Source organism: Dermacentor silvarum, chromosome 1, assembly GCF_013339745.2.
Source record: "Dermacentor silvarum isolate Dsil-2018 chromosome 1, BIME_Dsil_1.4, whole genome shotgun sequence".
Classification (NCBI taxonomy): domain Eukaryota; kingdom Metazoa; phylum Arthropoda; class Arachnida; order Ixodida; family Ixodidae; genus Dermacentor; species Dermacentor silvarum.
Window position 1 is genome coordinate 98,889,320 of NC_051154.1, and position 17,207 is coordinate 98,906,526.

A 17,207-nucleotide genomic window follows, 5' to 3' on the forward strand; every position below is an offset into this window, starting at 1 on the left:
TGGGCCCCCGGGCTGAAAAATTAGGCCCGTGCAGTGCCCTTGTTCAAACAGTACATCTCAGCAAAGCAGGGATGAGCAACTGTGGGTCCCTGCAAAATAAGTGCCACATTGCTGCAGAATGACAACACACGGATAGCTAGCGCACGAAAACCTCGGCCAAGCTCAGTGAATAAAGTAATGATGAAAGGCATAATTCTGCAGGCATATGCGACTTCTATGAATAGCAGAAGCGAAAGGAAAATGCCTCCCCCTATTTGCAAACAGGAGCCCCAGCACCAATGATCCAAGCTCTACAAATCAAAATGATCTCCTCAAAGGGCTCTGGCGCTTGAGGAAACAGCCTTTTATTTACGAAAACATTTACGTAACTATGTACAAGCACACCCCACGCACTTGAAAATGAAAACATGTCATATGCAAACGGTCTGTAGCAGACACTTTTGGCGGCAATTAAAGAGAAAAGAATCTATGTGTAAAAGGGTGCTCACAGTTGCAGAACTTCACAAAATTTATAATTTAACAGCAATGTTAGCCGTCGTCTGTGTCAAACGTCAGTGAACACTTCTGTATGCACCCTTTTAAAATGTGGGATGCATCTTTATAGAGTTTGTGTAGTGGACATTAATAACACAATATCAAAAAAGTTACTCGCCAGTGGCGCTCTGCTGTCGCCCTAGACATGTTTAACCACGTGAAAACAGTGATAGCAGTAGAGCGTATCACTCACTGGCACATTATAAAAAAAGTTACTCGCCAGCGGCGCTCTGCTGTCGCCCTGTACTTGTTTAACCACGTGAAAACAGTGATAGCAGTAGAGCGTATCACTCACTGGCACATTATAAAAAAAGTTACTCGCCAGCGGCGCTCTGCTGTCGCCCTGGACTTGTTTAACCACGTGAAAACAGTGATAGCAGTCCTGCATATCACTCACTGGCACATTATACATAATAAAACTGTGCGCTCTGGCTCGCAACTTGGAGGTAATATGAAAATATAACTAAGCAGGTTAACCAGAGTTTAAAAACAAAATGCAAAAAGCGCGCATGGTCAAAAATACAGATATATGTATATATGAGAAGAAGAAAAGGGGCACCAGTATCCTTGAGCGCATGCCCTTGCGACGACGCCATGCAGGCAACTAAGTGTCACATGCTCAGTGGCCGCTGAATGGTGACATCCCGAAAGTAGCGATGACTGAGCGCCCTCTTCGCTGGTATACGGGCATCAGGGTCGGCAAGGAGTAGCTTCAGGATGAGGTCTTCTCCGTCGGCGTCTAGGCCACTGATAATGTTCACGAGCGACTGTGGCTCCCAGCGCGGGAAAGTGGCTTTGTAGTCGGGAAGGTTGGTTACGCCGGGCCAAGAGTTCTCGTCGGGTGTGCCGAGAGTGCGGAAGATACGGAAAAGCTGGTCTATTTCAGAGTCACCCGCGAAGAGTGCCTTTAGCATAAGCATTTCGGCGAAAATGCAGCCAATGCTCCAGACGTCTACCGACGTTGAGTAAAAGCGCGAGCCGAGGAGGATTTCGGGAGCCCGGTACCAGAGAGTAACCACTTCGTGTGTGTACGTGCGCAGAGGCAGCCCGAAGGCCCGTGCGAGGCCGAAGTCGGCTAACTTGATGTTACCTTCGTAATCGATTAGGAGGTTCTGCGGCTTCAGGTCCCGGTGCAAGATGCGATGAGAGTGGCAGTACGCGATGCCTTGCAACAGTTGCCACAGGTAGCTCTTCACCAGCTTCACGGCAAGTGGAGCCTTGGCCGACGCTGCTTTGTCCATGTGCTTCTTGAGGTCCTCCGTCATGTACTCGAATACGAGGTACAGCTTTTGGTCGTGGGGAACTACATCGAGAAGGCGCACAATATTTGGGTGTCGAAGTTCTTTCAGAAGGGCGATTTCTCGTATGGCAGTGCTCGGTACACCTTCGACTTCGCTATCGAGACGGATCTTCTTCAATGCAATATATCGTCCGGTGGCCCTGTCACGGGCCTTGTACACAACTCCGTAGGTTCCCTCACCAATTTTCTCGATTTTCTGGAACTTCTCATTGAGCCCATCTTCCATGAAGTCCAGGTCACTTGAATAGAATCACAAGGCTTGAGGGGGCAGCAGACTTTCGCGCGAAACTGGCGGTCTTCGCGGTCTTTGCAGTCTGCTTCTCAAGGTTGCTGCTTTCTTTAGTAAAAATGCGTCAAAGATACTTCTACAAAAATATATTTATTTAATCTAAACGCTGCTTAAAATATAATAGTGTAACGTTAAAAATATTTCAATGTATACAAGTACACAATATTTTTTTTTACTTTCTTTTAAACCTTTAGGTCTTGGAGGGAGAATTTAGGAGCGTTGGGGAGGGTCTCATCAACTCCTAGGTCAATCCAAGGCAGAGAAGCGGCCGCAAAATTGCCATAAATGAGCAGCGCACACTCGTTTGAATGGTTTCTGAACGCATGCTTCGCAACCCTGTTGTAGAAATGAAACTTCTAGCACCATCATCCCATCTTAGCAAGATAACTTCCGCATTTAGATGTGCTGTTATGGCTGCTTTCTCAAGGTGCTAAACGGTTCTGTGCAGGACTTCTGCTGGGACTGTCCGCCGGTGCAGCTGCCGCGATCATACATTCGCATGCCCTTGATTATACTCAGTGTTTGCTATAGAAATGTACCGCTCTGCAGTATTGACAGTTGCTCTAGGCGTTGCTATATGCGGTGTTTGCCTGTTTTGTTGTGGCTTCTTGCTGCAAAGGCAAGCTATCGAAGAACATAGCGAATGTTCTGACATCACAGTCTTCTACCAATCTACTGGTAAACCCACGACCCTCCCTAGCCCACCTTGCTGGTATCCGGCAAAGTTTAAGAAAGCGGTAATTTTGCTAATCGACGCCTTGAAGCTGGAGTTTGCTCTGCATGGACCCCCGTGGGATGAAAGCGAGCATTATCGGAACAAGATGCCCGTTTTCTCCGAGTTGTCTGCTAGTACCGGCGCTGAACGCACCGTGTTGCTCAAGTTTGTCGCGGATGCCCCGACTACAACAGTGCAGAGGTTGAAGGCATTGATGACTGGAGGACTGCCGACGTTTATTGACGCTGGTACTAATTTTTATCAAACTGAAGTGCGAGAAGACAACTTGATCAGTCAGATGTTCAAGATGGGCAAGAAGATTGTGTTCATGGGCGACGACGCTTGGGTCAGCCTTTTCCCTGGCAAATTCGCCCGTGCGTACGCGTACCCCTCATTTGTAGTAAAGGTAAGATATTGGCAGTTTTAGGCTGCCGCGATTAGTGTCGCGAACTTAGTGTGCAAATTGCACATCTTTGGTACCTTCGTTTTGAGTTAGACATTTTAGTGCATATTTGTCGCAGTCTATAAGTTTGGGCACAAGAGAAAATGTCATCTTGTGAAGCAGTGCCAGCGACGAATAGTTTGTGATATGTTAAATCTGTAGGCACAAACCCTTACGTTTACTTACTCAAGTTTATCGATCCATGCACAGAACCCTTTTAAAAAGTGTGAAGAGTATACCAGTGTCTGCTGGAAAGCGGCCTCACTGCTCTTTATGCGAGACATGCATTGCTTCAAACGTAAAGTGACTTCACTTGGCGCCTGCTGTGGTCAGGCCTGGTGCTCTGTCTGTATTTATAGACATCACTGTTATTAATTAGGTATTGTATTAATTTCTCCAATTAAAGCAGCATAATACATATGAAAAATAAGTGCACATACTGGACAGTTGTATTGTGCATCAGACTACTACCCATCACTGCAGAAAAACACAAGGTGCACAAGAAAGCTGGCTCACAGTCACAGCTTTCTGATGGTTCCTTTTGCCATTGGTTCCTCCTCCTGCCATATAAGCACAGTACGTAGTGTAAGAAAACTGTTATATGAAGCAGTGCTGTTTCTATGTAGCTTAACCCTTTGTAGGACCATGGGACATTGATGTCCTACTTCAATATGTGTGCAAAAACGCTTCTCAGCAGCAAATTTATCTCATGGGCCGCCTATTATCTAAAGGTTTCAACAATTCATGAGAGAATAGTTTTGGGAATGGGCACTAACTGGCAACAAGCGTGCAAAATATAGAAAATTGTTTTCATTGTTGGAATGCTTTCTGAATGTGGCATACATTTGCTTCTGAGGAAAAAGTTCTCAAAGTGCCCAATAACTTATTCCTCTTTCCTGCATTTGAATTTACATCTTGAGCTCTCAATAAGCACCCATTTTTGTATCTTGAGGTGATAGCCAGTCCGTAAAACTTGCCCCCGTGAATGCACATGCAAGAGCATGCTCATGCAAAAATGCACTGATGTCGTGGGTGTTCAACGCTCTGCTGAAAAGTGCGCTTAAACATTTGGCTTATGGCCTCTGCTGCACAACTTTGTCTGTCGTGCTTCAATCCATTAAGTGGTTGCATGTAATTTTATTGAGACCCTCGAAGGTCCGTGGGACAAATGAATCCCACTTTTTGATAAGCCATGTAGTATAAATGGATAAATACATTCCACTTTTCAAAGCGAAACGGCTTGTTGTACAGAACTAATTAATTGCAAACTACTTGTGAGCACCTCATTTACATATATGACACGCAAAATTTCAGGAGTTCTGGTTCACGAGGGAAGTGGTCGGAAAAAATTGTGTATTGAGGCTCTAGCGGGTCAATGGGATATGTACATCCCACTTTTTTAAAGACCATTTAGTGTCAGTGGGACAAATACGTCCCACTTCTTTAAAATAAACATCTTTCTGTAGAGACGTGAAACTTGTAAACTATTTCTAAGCACCTCATTTATTCATTCCATGCAAAATATTTCAAGAGCTTTGTCAAAAAATATATGCTGACCTGCAAAGGGTAACTCTGAGTTAATTTGGATAACACGTCCCCATAAATTGTTTGAAGGAACCTGTATTTGCCTCTCGAAACCCTGGAAATTGATATTAGGATTGTTTAAATAGGATGCAACAAAGTTATGTGTTTTGTCATCATCATCATCAGCCTATATTTATGACCACTGCAGGACGAAGGCCTCTGCAATCTCTAATTACCCCTGTCTTGCACTAGCTGATTCCAACTTGCGCCTGCAAATTTCCTAACTTCATCACCCCACCTAGTTTTCTGCCATCCTCGACCGCGCTTCCCTTCTCTTGGTATCCATTCTGTAACTCTAATGGTACACCGGTTATCCATCCTACGCATAACATGGCCTGCCCAGATCCATTTTTTTCTCTTAATGTCAATTAGAATATCTGCAATCCCAGTTTGCTCTCAGATCCACACCGCTCTCTTCCTGCCTCTTAATGTTAGTCCTAACATTTTCGTTCCATCGCTCTTTGTGCGGTCCTTAACTTGTTCTCGAGCTTCTTTGGTAACCTTCAAGTTTCTGCCCCATATGTTAGCACCGGTAGAACGCAATGATTGTGCACTTTTCTTTTCAACGACAGTGGTAAGCTCCAAGTCAGGATTTGGCAATGCCTGCCGTATGTACTCCAATCCAATTTTATTCTTCTGTAAGTTTCCTCCTCATGATCAGGGTCCCCTGTGAGTAATTGACCTAGATAAACGTACACCTTTACAGACTCTAGAGGCTGACTGGCGATGCTGAATTCTTGTTCCCTTACCTGGCTATTGAACATTATTTTTGTCTTCTGCATATTACTCTTCAACCCCACTCTTAAAACACTCTTATCTGTGTAGATAGTGGCAATTTTTTTTTTGTTACATGCCCCATGTATCAATTTAACAATTTTTTTCAACAGTAAAAAAATTAATAAGATTTGAAAAAATTTCTATGCTTGTATATTGACTTTTCCTTTTTGACATCATAAAGAAGGAGAAGTGGGGCGCTATAACGTAAAATGATTCCAAACTGTTTTGATTCCAAACTCCCGACATCAAATTTACGTAACCACCGACGCAAGCATCGGGCGGTGACCCGCAGCGTTGTCTGAACAACCCAATCAAACACTCTCCTCGTTTATAGGAGGTCACCTTTGTTCGCTTTCAAAACCAATAACATTGTCTACACTCAGCGGTTTTTCTTATCTAATTGGCTGACAAGAGGCAAGGAGCACGCTCTAGTGGAGAGGGTTTCGATGGGGCCGAGCCAGCACAGTGAAATAGATAACCGCATGAAGAGGGTGGTGCCGGCTTCTCCGATTGGTCCGCTTCGCCTTACTTAGCTTGCGGTGGCTGGTCGAAAATCGCGGCAGCGTGCAACGGAAGGATAAGAATGCCGCTAAAACGGATCCTCAGCAAGGAAGAGTTGGCATAGCGATGTTGTATGCATGCCGAAAGGGCTCGATAATGTTTTACTGCCACACAAAAAGGTTTATGATGCGCAAATAAATACATGCTCACCGGCAGGTGCGAGTAGCGAGGGCCTGAGCGATCGGCGGGCAGCCATCTTCTATTCCTTTCGGAACGGGGCAGTCTGTGGCTATTCAGAAAAATTTTCAGTTTTGTTCGACATGTTAATGAGTACACGTGATTCAGTTTTGTTCGACATATTCAGTTTTGTTCGACATATACAAAATTTTCAGTTTTGTTCGACATATTAATGAGTACACGTGACTTTGATGTGGTGAGTTTTCGCGGTTTCGTGAGGTCTCGTGACAGACAGGCGAAGTGGGCGTAGCCAGAAGACATCGGACCAATAGCAGAGGGCTAATGGTGAAAAGGCATCGAATCAGGAATTATTATTTTTCCTTTGTGCAGTTTAATCATACATAATCAGTGTGTACACATTATATCAGATGGAGAGCTATCGCGGTTTTCGTGACGTCACGTGACAGACAGGCAAAGTTGGGAGTGGCCCAAAAATGTTTTGACCAGTCGTGGAGGTTCATTGCAGAAATTGGAATCAAAACGGTTCGGAATCATTTTACGTTATAGCGCCCGGAGTCTGTTATCTTTATACATGGTTCAGCTAATGCTTGTATGAATGCAGCAAGTGTGAACTCATATTTGTACTAGATTTGCTAAGGATTCTGGAAGAATTTAGTCGATAAATTATACCTTAGTGGAATTGCTGCCTTGTTGTGGCGAGAACGTGGTCCTCTTCACACTTCTAAGCTCTAGCAGATGTTGTGTGACACATGGTGATTTTTCAAATTTCGTTTGTGTACCTACATCATCAAATTCAGGCATTTGTGGCAGCTTCCTTTTGGTTGCATTGCACTATCTAAGCAGCAAATACATGGTGGATGTTTCAGCAGCTTCAGCGCAACACATTCTGTATTTTTTTTTAGTTTATCTTCATTTATGTCTTAACTGTCCTGGGCACCAAAAAAAGAAGCTTAATTACAAAAAAATTATGTTCATAAAACAAAACTTTAAATGTGAATAGTAGAAGCTTTTTGTGGCAGCTATATTAGTTTACTTAGACATGTTTATCGGTATCTAATCTTTTGGTGGGGGGGGGGTGGCGGGGGGAGGGGGCACAATTAGAAAAATATATATTTCATAGTGGAACAGATTGCTTATTGCCATATTAAAATGTTATGAACAAAAATTGTTTTGTTTACAGATACTGCTGTTTCTAAACAGAGACATTGCAGGAGTAGATAAAGAATTGTGACACACAACAAAATGTTGCAAAACGATACCAAAAAAAAAAAAAAATCTTCTGTAATATATTTGAAACAGAATGTATTTCATAGGCTCTAATCTTGCATGAAGATAAAATTATTCTCCTGCTATGCTGCAGGATTTACACACCGTCGACAATGGTGTTCTCGAACACCTTTATCCGGAGCTGGACAATCCAGATGGATGGGATGTTCTGGTGGCTCACTTCCTTGGTGTGGACCACTGTGGTCATTGGCTAGGCCGGAACCATCCAGCCATGGCTGCCAAGCTCACCCAACTTGACCAGGTGATAAGGTGGGCAGGCAGTAAATAGGATTGCATTAGTATAATTCTTTTTGTATTTGTTGATGGTGCGCTAAAGTTCAAGTCTTCTGTGGCTATTTCTCTGGGGTGTTTTGCTGACCAAGCAAAAATTGCAATGGCAGGCAGCAAGTGATTTCATTGTTATTGGAAAAAAATCTGAGCTGGTCATTGTGCAGCATTGATGTTCAAAACTCTCTTCTACTTTGTTGTTTCCACCATGCCAATATGTCACTGGTTGATTTTTACACCCTGCCACTCAGACACGTCGGTGTGCAATACATTTGAAGAAAAATACCTTGACATAGGCAGTACAGGGCAGGATATGTTTCATCTCTGCATTGGCCACATTGAAGCATGCAGAATCCTGCCACTTGCATTAGTTACATTGGCATGCAGGACTATGTGTCTGATTGGGAAAGGTCACTGTGATGAGCATGCACATGTGTGCTCTTTATGCTCAAGGTGTATTAAGGAGCATGTTCTTGGGCATGTTGCTAATACACAGTAACAACTTTTTTTATCGCACAAAGAAGAACACAGGACCAGTAGCGCACCCAGGATCTGTGCCAGGGGGGGTTGACAGTTTGCCAATTCCATCTAAACAGCACTAATTTCAATTTCTTCACGGGAAATTGGCAAAAAGATGCGCTTTTTACGCAAGTTTGCGAGTGTGCAGACGATTGCGCATCTTACATCTTAGTTGCAGTACTCAAAGGCGCAAGCAAAGAAAAGGGGTTAAACAAAAGGGGGGGGGGGGCTTAAGTCGGCCTCAGGGGGGGGGGGGGGTGTTACAACCCTCCCCCCTATGCGCCACTGCACAGGACTGTAAGGAGCGTCCTCGTCATTCCTTTCAGTCCTGTGTTCTTCTTTATGCGCTAAAAAAGTTCTTACTGTGTATTAAAGCCTTTAAACGTGCCTTACAATGAATGACAGGTCACTACAGTACTGAGGGAAAAAGTGGAAAGAAGAGTATAGGACTAAGTCTTACATTAAAGCACACAAAATGAGCCTCCCATGCCAGTCTTGACACTCTTATCTGCTGCAGCTGCCAATACCAGCTGCCTTGCTTCTAGCAACCAATGAGGTGTGCCATGTCTCCGTATTGGTACTGGTATCATATAAAAATTTACTGTTGCCATTGAACAGCATCTGCAGTCTTTTATGTGAATTTGTGCATTTGAACATATCCCATGATTTGGAGAGCAGTAACCTTTGGCAAAAGTGATGGTGACACCGTGCCCAGCCCACTGTGTACAGTACAACCTCGAGAATTCAGTATCAGTTTATCCAAAATCCTGCATAACCTATTATTTCTTAGGTGCCCTAATTTCTCATGCAAATTTCACTATTTAATTTGAATGGTCATCACACCTCTATCTACCCTGATAATTTGTTAGCTCAAGCTTTGGTCTTTGAGACCCGCACTGCACGACCGGGAGTTTTTGGTGTTGATGCAGGTACTTGAAGGGTTTTAGAACACTAGTATGACTGCTAACTGCGCTAGCTTAATGCTGATGTTCATCCATGCCAGCTCTTTCATCACAAATATCGGACTGGAATGGCACGGTTTTACAGGTTGTTACTGTGGCAATGGTGAAGGCATACTTCGCTGGGCAGCTTGGCCGTGTGTGCTGAGGAGCAATCCTTAGGACGGTGCAAGTTAATGCTGACATTTCAAATTTATGAACATAAAGAAAGCAAAAACCATTAATTGTAAAAGAGAACTGTTAGCATTCCTGACAGCACATTTGTCACTGTGTAGGCACATGTCACAGTGAGAAGTGTCACCACGTCTTCTGAGTAACAATTTAGTCGCTCTAAATACATCTGCTTACTCACCGTGCTGACCATGCTGAAGCCATGGCCAGAACACGCTAGTATTATGCCAAACTATGCTCCTCATGATACATGCTTTCCTGCTGGTGACCCTCATTATATATAGTCTCTCTCATTCCTGTTTTTAAGCCAGCCTTATTTCTCGTATAGATAAAGAAGCACACATGAAGCATTGTGCAATAGTGTTATACATTTGGGGCCACTTACTGAGAATTCCTTCATGGGATGACAATTGTTTAGTATTCGAGAAGTTTGTTTTAATTAGCCTTGCCCTTAAATAAACCTATAAAAGTTCAACAAGGTCACAATCAATGCTTGACTTAAGAAAATAACATGTTACATTTGTTGCTGTCATCGACAAAATAAAATCTGCTTCACTTGTGCCGAACCAATGATTTCTCAGTTCTGTCATACTGTTTCTGTGTTCACTACATTTAGTCTAGCATGATATGCATATTTGACAAGGTGGTGCACTAATGTTGATTCTTGAATTTTTAAAACATTGTCATAATATGCACTTTGCCGCGTAAAATCTGTGCTTAGCTTTTGGCTTCGTTACATTGATAATATCTGCAACATTGTGAGTTAAGTGAGAAGGAAAAATGCAGGTTTCGTCAAGACTGGCACTCACAATGAATCTACGCTGGGTCTAAGAACTGTGAATTTACCAGAGGCTGCTCAATAAGTGGTGTAAAATAAGGGGTGAAAAAAAGAAAGAAAAAGAAAGAGAGAACATGGACTTGTGTTCAGATGGCTGCTGTTCTCTGTAGAGGCATTTATTGCTAAAGTGTGTGGTGTGCTAGGTAGGGCATTTCAAAAGTTGGAAAGGTCATGGATAATGCATGTCCTTTGCACATAACATTATTTCCTGCTACAAGGGCTGAAACAGAGGTTATGTGGCTGATTGCAAGTCCCCTATTGCCTGAAATTTCACGCAATTTTTGTGTAAAATAGCAGGGTGCGCACAGGTCCTTGAAATCCTTGAAAATCCTTGAAATTGAAAAGTATGTTTTCAAGGCCCTTGAAAGTCCTGGAATCCTTTCTTTTTTTTTCCTTGAAAACCCTCGAATTTCATGAGTTGTATAACACAGTCCAAGTTCGATTACGTGGCCTGCTTTCTATGGCAGATCATTGTGGAACTGGCAGAGAGAAGCAAGAGTCACCGGTGCTTCGTGCTGCTTTGCCTCCCGGGTTTACGCTGCTTTCTTCGGCCTGGTTAGGAACTTGAAGTGGTCAAGGCTGGACACTTCCTATATAATTTCTGTATCTCTAGTGCAATAAAGCTATCCATAGTGTTTTGAAACGTTGTTATAGTAAAAAGAATTGCTATGTAGGATGCCACTCTACATCCTTGACAAAGTTTTGACAGAGCATTGAAAGACCTTGAATACCCTTGAATTTTTTGTCTATGAGACCTGTACGAATCCTGAATAGCAAAGTTATGCCCTTTTCTTACAAGAGTATGACATCGGAGAACAGTGTATTACCAATTCACAGCACTCAGTATGTTTCATTGCCAGAAAATCAGCCCAAATCCCTCACAGTTAAGCACCGCCACGTACACTCATCACCAAAATGTAAAGGCCAGCTGTCCATTGCTGACAACGGCCAACTGGCCTTCGTGTTTTTTACAGTAGGCTGTACATTCCCTCCCATCCATGTCACTGGCTGATCATCCACTTTATTGCGGCAACAGTGCTGCCAGCTCTAAGTAGATCTCACAGTAAATACATCTGTACCCTTGAGGTGCTGCAAAACCTAAATACTTATCCCTAGATCTAGGAATTTTCGGTATTGCCTAGGGATAAAGAGCACATATATAAGGTTACGTGATTTTGAAATGTTTCAATTGTAATGCATGGTATACATCTGGTTGCCTGACATTGTGTGAAAAATAGGGGTGTGCTAATATTAGAAATATTGAATATGTATCAAATAGGCCTTTGCTATTTCATTCGTAATAAATTTGAGCACTTGCTATTCAAAGTTGTTCAATATTTGTTTCTGTTCGAAAATAATGGATAACAACGCTTATAGGTGTCTATAGGGAGTAAGACAGATGCAAGTAATGAATTTTCCTAATGATTCTGCTGCAGGGGAGTCGGGGGTTGTAGTATAGAGGCACCAGTTGCTCTGTAAACACATGGAGTCTTAATAATTTCCATTTTCCAGACATTCAATTAGGATGCCTTGGCTTTAGGTACCGTATGAATTTGTTTTCTTGATTTAGGCAAAGCAACTTAATATTTGGACAATCTCGCTGTATTTGCATCCCTTTGAAATGATGATCTCTGATGACATCCTGTGATTGTCGTAGTACGGCAGATGCGATCACATTTCAATTGTTTTTCATTTACAAGCTACTCAGTTGACCGGGCGTCCACTTCAAACGACATTACATCTATCAAATGATGTAAATAAGGCTTCCTTTTTAAAGCAAATAGCTTTCTTTGACTCTTGCGCACTTTTGTTGTGGCCAAACAGAACTTTCACCGCCTATACGAGGACATCAATGCAAAGGGCACGCACTTTCATGCAACCGAGTTGCAGCATGTGTTTGTTGCCCTTTGAGATGCACATGCTGTTGTGTGAGAGCTTTGGGACGTCCGAAGGTTTAGATGCTGTGGTGGAATGCTCGGGAAGGACAGACTGCTTCTTCTCCTGCTGCCCTTTCTACCTGCGGTTATTGCAGGGAATAAACATGGCAATTGCATTCCACTCTGGTGCTTGCGCTGCTGGAGACAACACACATAGAACGAATCTACTGATATGTTGGCTCTGCTGTCGATGGAATTATGCAGTGAAATAACAAATACTGCCTAATTATTTTCATTGCAACAGATATACGCCTTCATGCAAATCATTTCTTTAATAAAGCGAATAGCTTTCTAAAGGTGTTCGGTTATTCACTTACATTGCCAATCTTCATTGATGGTTTCTGCACGATTTTTCTGCATCAATCAGTCCTAACGCTGGCATTATGCAACCTTACGTATTAACCGAATGAACTACACACAACCTTCATAACTATACCTTTGTTTAGAAATGAGAAAATATGAGGCATTCAATTTAGTATTCACAGGTCATTTATAGTTAGTATTAGTATAGCTTAGTATTAAAAAATTAGAAACGTCTGTTTTTGTGAGCTTTACTTGACACATCTACTTGTATTTGAAGCATAAAATTTTGCACTGTGGTTGCTCTATATATCTACACTATCAACTAGGCTTTCTACATGGTACAAAGTTTTGTTGCAGTTGGCAAAGAGACATTATGTGTAATGCTGCCAATGTAAAAGTAAGTCTACGAAGAAGCTTTTATTATATTTTATTTGTGGTGAAGTTACCTCACCTGAAAAGACGCAGCATAGATTTTTTACTGACACTACCATTCTCCATGCACACGTCAACTATAGCTAATTAACAACATGATTGTTGTACCATTAATTATCAGCAGGAAAATCCTAGTGCTGTTTGCTTTTTGAGCTTTATCACCTCCTCTACTGAAAGGATGCAACATACATTTTCAATTGACATTACTTGCCATTGGCAGTGAACATTTCAAAATCATCAAAATAATCAACGTTGTAACCATTCATTGTCAGAAAATCAATTCTAGTGCTGGCTGTTTGGTGAGTTTTATCACCTCATTTTTGCTTTTTTTTCTCTGCCTTGATGTTTGCTAGATCAGTGGTTTCCAAAATTACTGAGGAGACCCTGCTCCTGGTGATGAGTGATCATGGAATGACCATTGATGGTGACCATGGTGGAGAAACAGAAGACGAAGTAGAAGCAGTCCTTTTTCTCCATGCCAAGAAACCTTTTCTGTCACCTCGGAGTAATGCAAGTTCTGTGGTAAGCGTAGGTAGCCAAGTCATAGCATACTTAATGACAACCCATGAACTTTCAGCTTAGAGAACTAGTAAACTTTATTGTGCACATGTAAATAGTCATGGCACACCTAAACATGAAGCATAATGCCCTTTCAGCTCGCCTACATTTGTTGAATGTCCAATGACTTAATAGTCATTTTTGTAATACTAAAAGCTGTTAAGTATTTATTTCATCATTTTCATGTGTTCTGTGCATGTATACCAATATTGTCAACCTTTGATATCAAGTCAGTGTGCTGCCTGCCACTGGCACCCACACACATGTATCTAACATGTCTCCAGGTGCACGAGAAGAAAGGGGCCCGATTTTTATTATTGAGCTACCGCGGCGCCGCAGTAGCTCAATGGTAAGAGCATGCGTAATGCAATGATGTGGGATCGTTTCCCACCTGCGGCCAGTTGTTTTTTCATCCACTTTCATTTCTATTAATTTATAATTTACTTAATTCAATTAGTAAGTACAAGTAATTTCCCCCTGTGTTGTCCTTGGTGTCTTTGTTTGTTGGCTTCTTATGATATGATCTCTCCAGATGTTAGATTACATGTGTGTGGGTGCCACTAAAATTCTTTGACAAACCTTTTTGTGTTTTAATAGAATACAATACTTTATTAAAAAAAGAAGTTGCATCTGCAGAAAATTGTGTAAAATGCATCTGGATCCCTAGCTTAAGGCTAGTTGGGATCCATACCAGTTATAACATTTTACAGTGGCAAAATGGGCAAAAATAATTGCAGATACATAAATACAATTTCACAGAACAGAATGCAGGCAGTTTCTGCTAGTAACTACAACAAAACCAAGAGAAAGTGCTAAGGTGTTCATTTATAGGGTACAAAAAACAGGAGAGATCGAACTCGTTGCGGAGGCTCTATCCTGCGAGCAGCTAGAAACGGCCCTGTACGTAAACGCTCGTGATGCACCTGGCTGACCGGCGGTTCTTCTTCATTACAAAATGGCTATATAATTGACCAGTTATGGTACACAAAAGTAACAAGAGCAGGCAAATGCCACACAGCAAATAATAATAATAGTAGTAGTAGTGTGTGTTTTAAAAGGCTCTCCAGGTTTAGGCATTGCAAACAGACAATTATGATTCGTACATTGCACAGTAAGGATCCACTTTGCAAACACTTAGATGAATGTACACCTTGAAAACAGCAAATATTTAAACAAAAGCCTGTGTGCCCTTCTCATAGGAGCCTCTTCCCCTGCCGGCAGAGATGTCACGTATGTGGTGCTTCCACGCCACATGAGCAATGCCTGCAGTTTGCAAATAGCCAGCAGCAGCACTGACAACTTGGGGATTCTCGTGAACTGTATTCTCGTGTACAACACCGCTTGTTTTGTTCTGCTTCACGGTCTTACTCCAATTAGCAGTTAACATGGTTCTTTCACTTGATTCTATTGCAGACGGGAATATCCAGTCCTCCTTCCATAGCCCAGATGGATCTTGTGCCCACTTTAGCAATGCTCCTTGATGTGCCCGTTCCGTATTCTAACCTCGGCTCTTTAATGCTACAAGCTTTTCCAGGCATTGAGGTGGAGCATGCTGATCCAGGGCAGCTACTTCCACTTTGGCTGAATGTTCAGCAGGTAAACAAACCAGCTCAGTGTAGACATTATCTTTTTGTCTAGGTTCTGCAGTACTTTAGCTACATTCTAGTTGCGTCTGTATCATGATGATAATTTGAAAAGGCAATATGCCATATCTGTTTACAGGCCTGCACTCGTAGCTTTCAGTTGTTGATAAGGCATAAAAACCACCTCATTACTTATCTACCTAATCACTGTACATTTTATGTATATCCAGCACTGTAATACTGAGCTGCCATGGTTGCTTATTTTGCAGTTGTGTGTTACACTTGTACAAGGAACAGTTGCACTTTAATAATGTTAGAATTAAAATTTCTGATTGGATGTTGGCTTCTGTATGCACTACAAAAACTTTAATCCCATTGCAAAAATCAATTTATAGTTCTTCTTCTGCTAGCACTTCTGTCAAGGTCCCTGCCTTAGCCTGTAAGGAGATGGACACAAGCACTTGTCTGTCATGCTTTTGTTCCTTTCTCTATCTCTCTCTTTTTTGTCCTTCTTCTGGTTTTTGCACTGTGAATCACTTGCCTGAATTGCCATCTAGCCCATTTCATTACCCTAGTTGCAAGCATAGGCTTGTTGAGGAGTAGGCCAAGTTGATGCCAATGAGCAAACATTACAAGGAAAGCATTAGGTTGTATAACAAACAAAAGCCAATGTATGCCCAAGTAGTGAGAACTGTTGTAGTGGTGGTGTCATTTCAAGAAGTAACATATTGCCCAGGTGGCGCGTTACTTGGGCAAGGTTCCCAACACTCCCCTGCATCCAGAACTGAGGATGCAGAAGCTGCGGCGGCTGTGGGACCAATGCCTTGATGGGCAAGGAAGTGCTGAAGCAGCCAGGGATTTCATCAATGCTTCCGTGGCGTTCCTGCAGGATGCAAGACATGCAGCCCATGAGGCACGTTCTGCACTTTGCATGCACAAGTAATCTTTGCAGTACATTGCGTAAATGCATATAGACACCCCACATTTATGTTTTAGATAGTTCCCTGTGGTTAACATACTCCCTGTGTCCCTGTGGTGGACATACATCCCCGAGTCCCTGTGGTCAACATACTTGTAACATTCATTAGTGTGAAATTTAAGTCCATATGCATTATTAAAACTTTCCTGTTATTGAACCATTATTTAAAGGGTCACTAAAGAAAAATAATACGCTAAGCTGTGTTAGCTGATTTCACTTTGGAAACATATCATATAGATGAACTTTGCTGAAAGTTGAGGATTAGTGTGCCATAAAACAATGTGAAAGTGAAAAGTGGTGACACCACCTAGAAGTTCTTGCATTAGCTCCCTATGACATATAAATTGTGGCCATGCCTGACCTAAACTATTTTGCTGTTCAGCAACTGAAGTGAATTACATTGCATTAGAAAATATGTGAAACATTATCCTGTTAGCCTTTCTAGTCCTGTTTCTGTGCAAGGAGAAATTAAATCCTGGAAAACATACAGAAATTTCTTTGGCATACAGTTTGAGAATCAAATTCAAGTGTAGAAATTTAGGCTTCATTTCTTCTGCTAAAAAGAAGAAAACAACGAAAAAAACAAAAGCAGGGACATTCAAAAGAGCATAAGTTAGTAGTCTAGGCTGATTCATTGTTACCTTCTGTGTACCATCAGCATAAATTAAAATGCAAGCAAGTCAAAAGCGACTAATATAACTTGTTACGTTTCCAAGTTGGCCTACATTTGTAACAGTGGTTTGATTCGGACTTCGAAGTGTACATTGCGCACTACACCGTGCTTAGAAACCGGTTACAGAATAATTAAACGTTGCCGTTCAATGTAATGACTTGTAAAAGGTGTGATCAGTTTTTCTATGCTCACATTTGAATTTATTCTTATATGGTACATTAACGTGTGTGCCTTACTTTTTATTCACACTTTCTCATTTCCAAATAGCTTCTGTTCATTTATGCTAACACAAACGCATAAAAACTGTATTCAACATACTGCAAATGGCCTGAAATGGGATTTTAAATTTTCTGGTAAATTT

At 41.9% G+C, this 17,207-nt stretch overlaps 2 protein-coding genes across 2 annotated transcripts in view; one reads left to right on the forward strand and one right to left on the reverse strand.

Moving 5' to 3' along the window:
• Positions 1–303: 303 nt before the first annotated feature.
• LOC119433377 (cyclin-dependent kinase 2) lies at positions 304–2,162 on the reverse strand. Its single transcript, XM_037700547.2, has one exon. The coding sequence runs from the start codon at positions 2,058–2,060 to the stop codon at positions 1,146–1,148; it is 915 nt and encodes a 304-aa protein (XP_037556475.1). The 5' UTR covers positions 2,061–2,162; the 3' UTR covers positions 304–1,145.
• Positions 2,163–2,336: 174 nt separating this feature from the next.
• Positions 2,337–17,207, forward strand: part of LOC119433365 (GPI ethanolamine phosphate transferase 3-like) — a 62,883-nt gene continuing 48,012 nt past the window's right edge. The window contains exons 1-5 of the mRNA XM_037700538.2: positions 2,337–3,244; positions 7,701–7,876; positions 13,407–13,575; positions 15,025–15,207; positions 15,931–16,107. Of these exons, the coding sequence (XP_037556466.1) occupies positions 2,657–3,244; positions 7,701–7,876; positions 13,407–13,575; positions 15,025–15,207; positions 15,931–16,107 (1,293 nt within the window). The 5' untranslated portion in view covers positions 2,337–2,656. The remainder of the gene's footprint in view (positions 3,245–7,700; positions 7,877–13,406; positions 13,576–15,024; positions 15,208–15,930; positions 16,108–17,207) is intronic.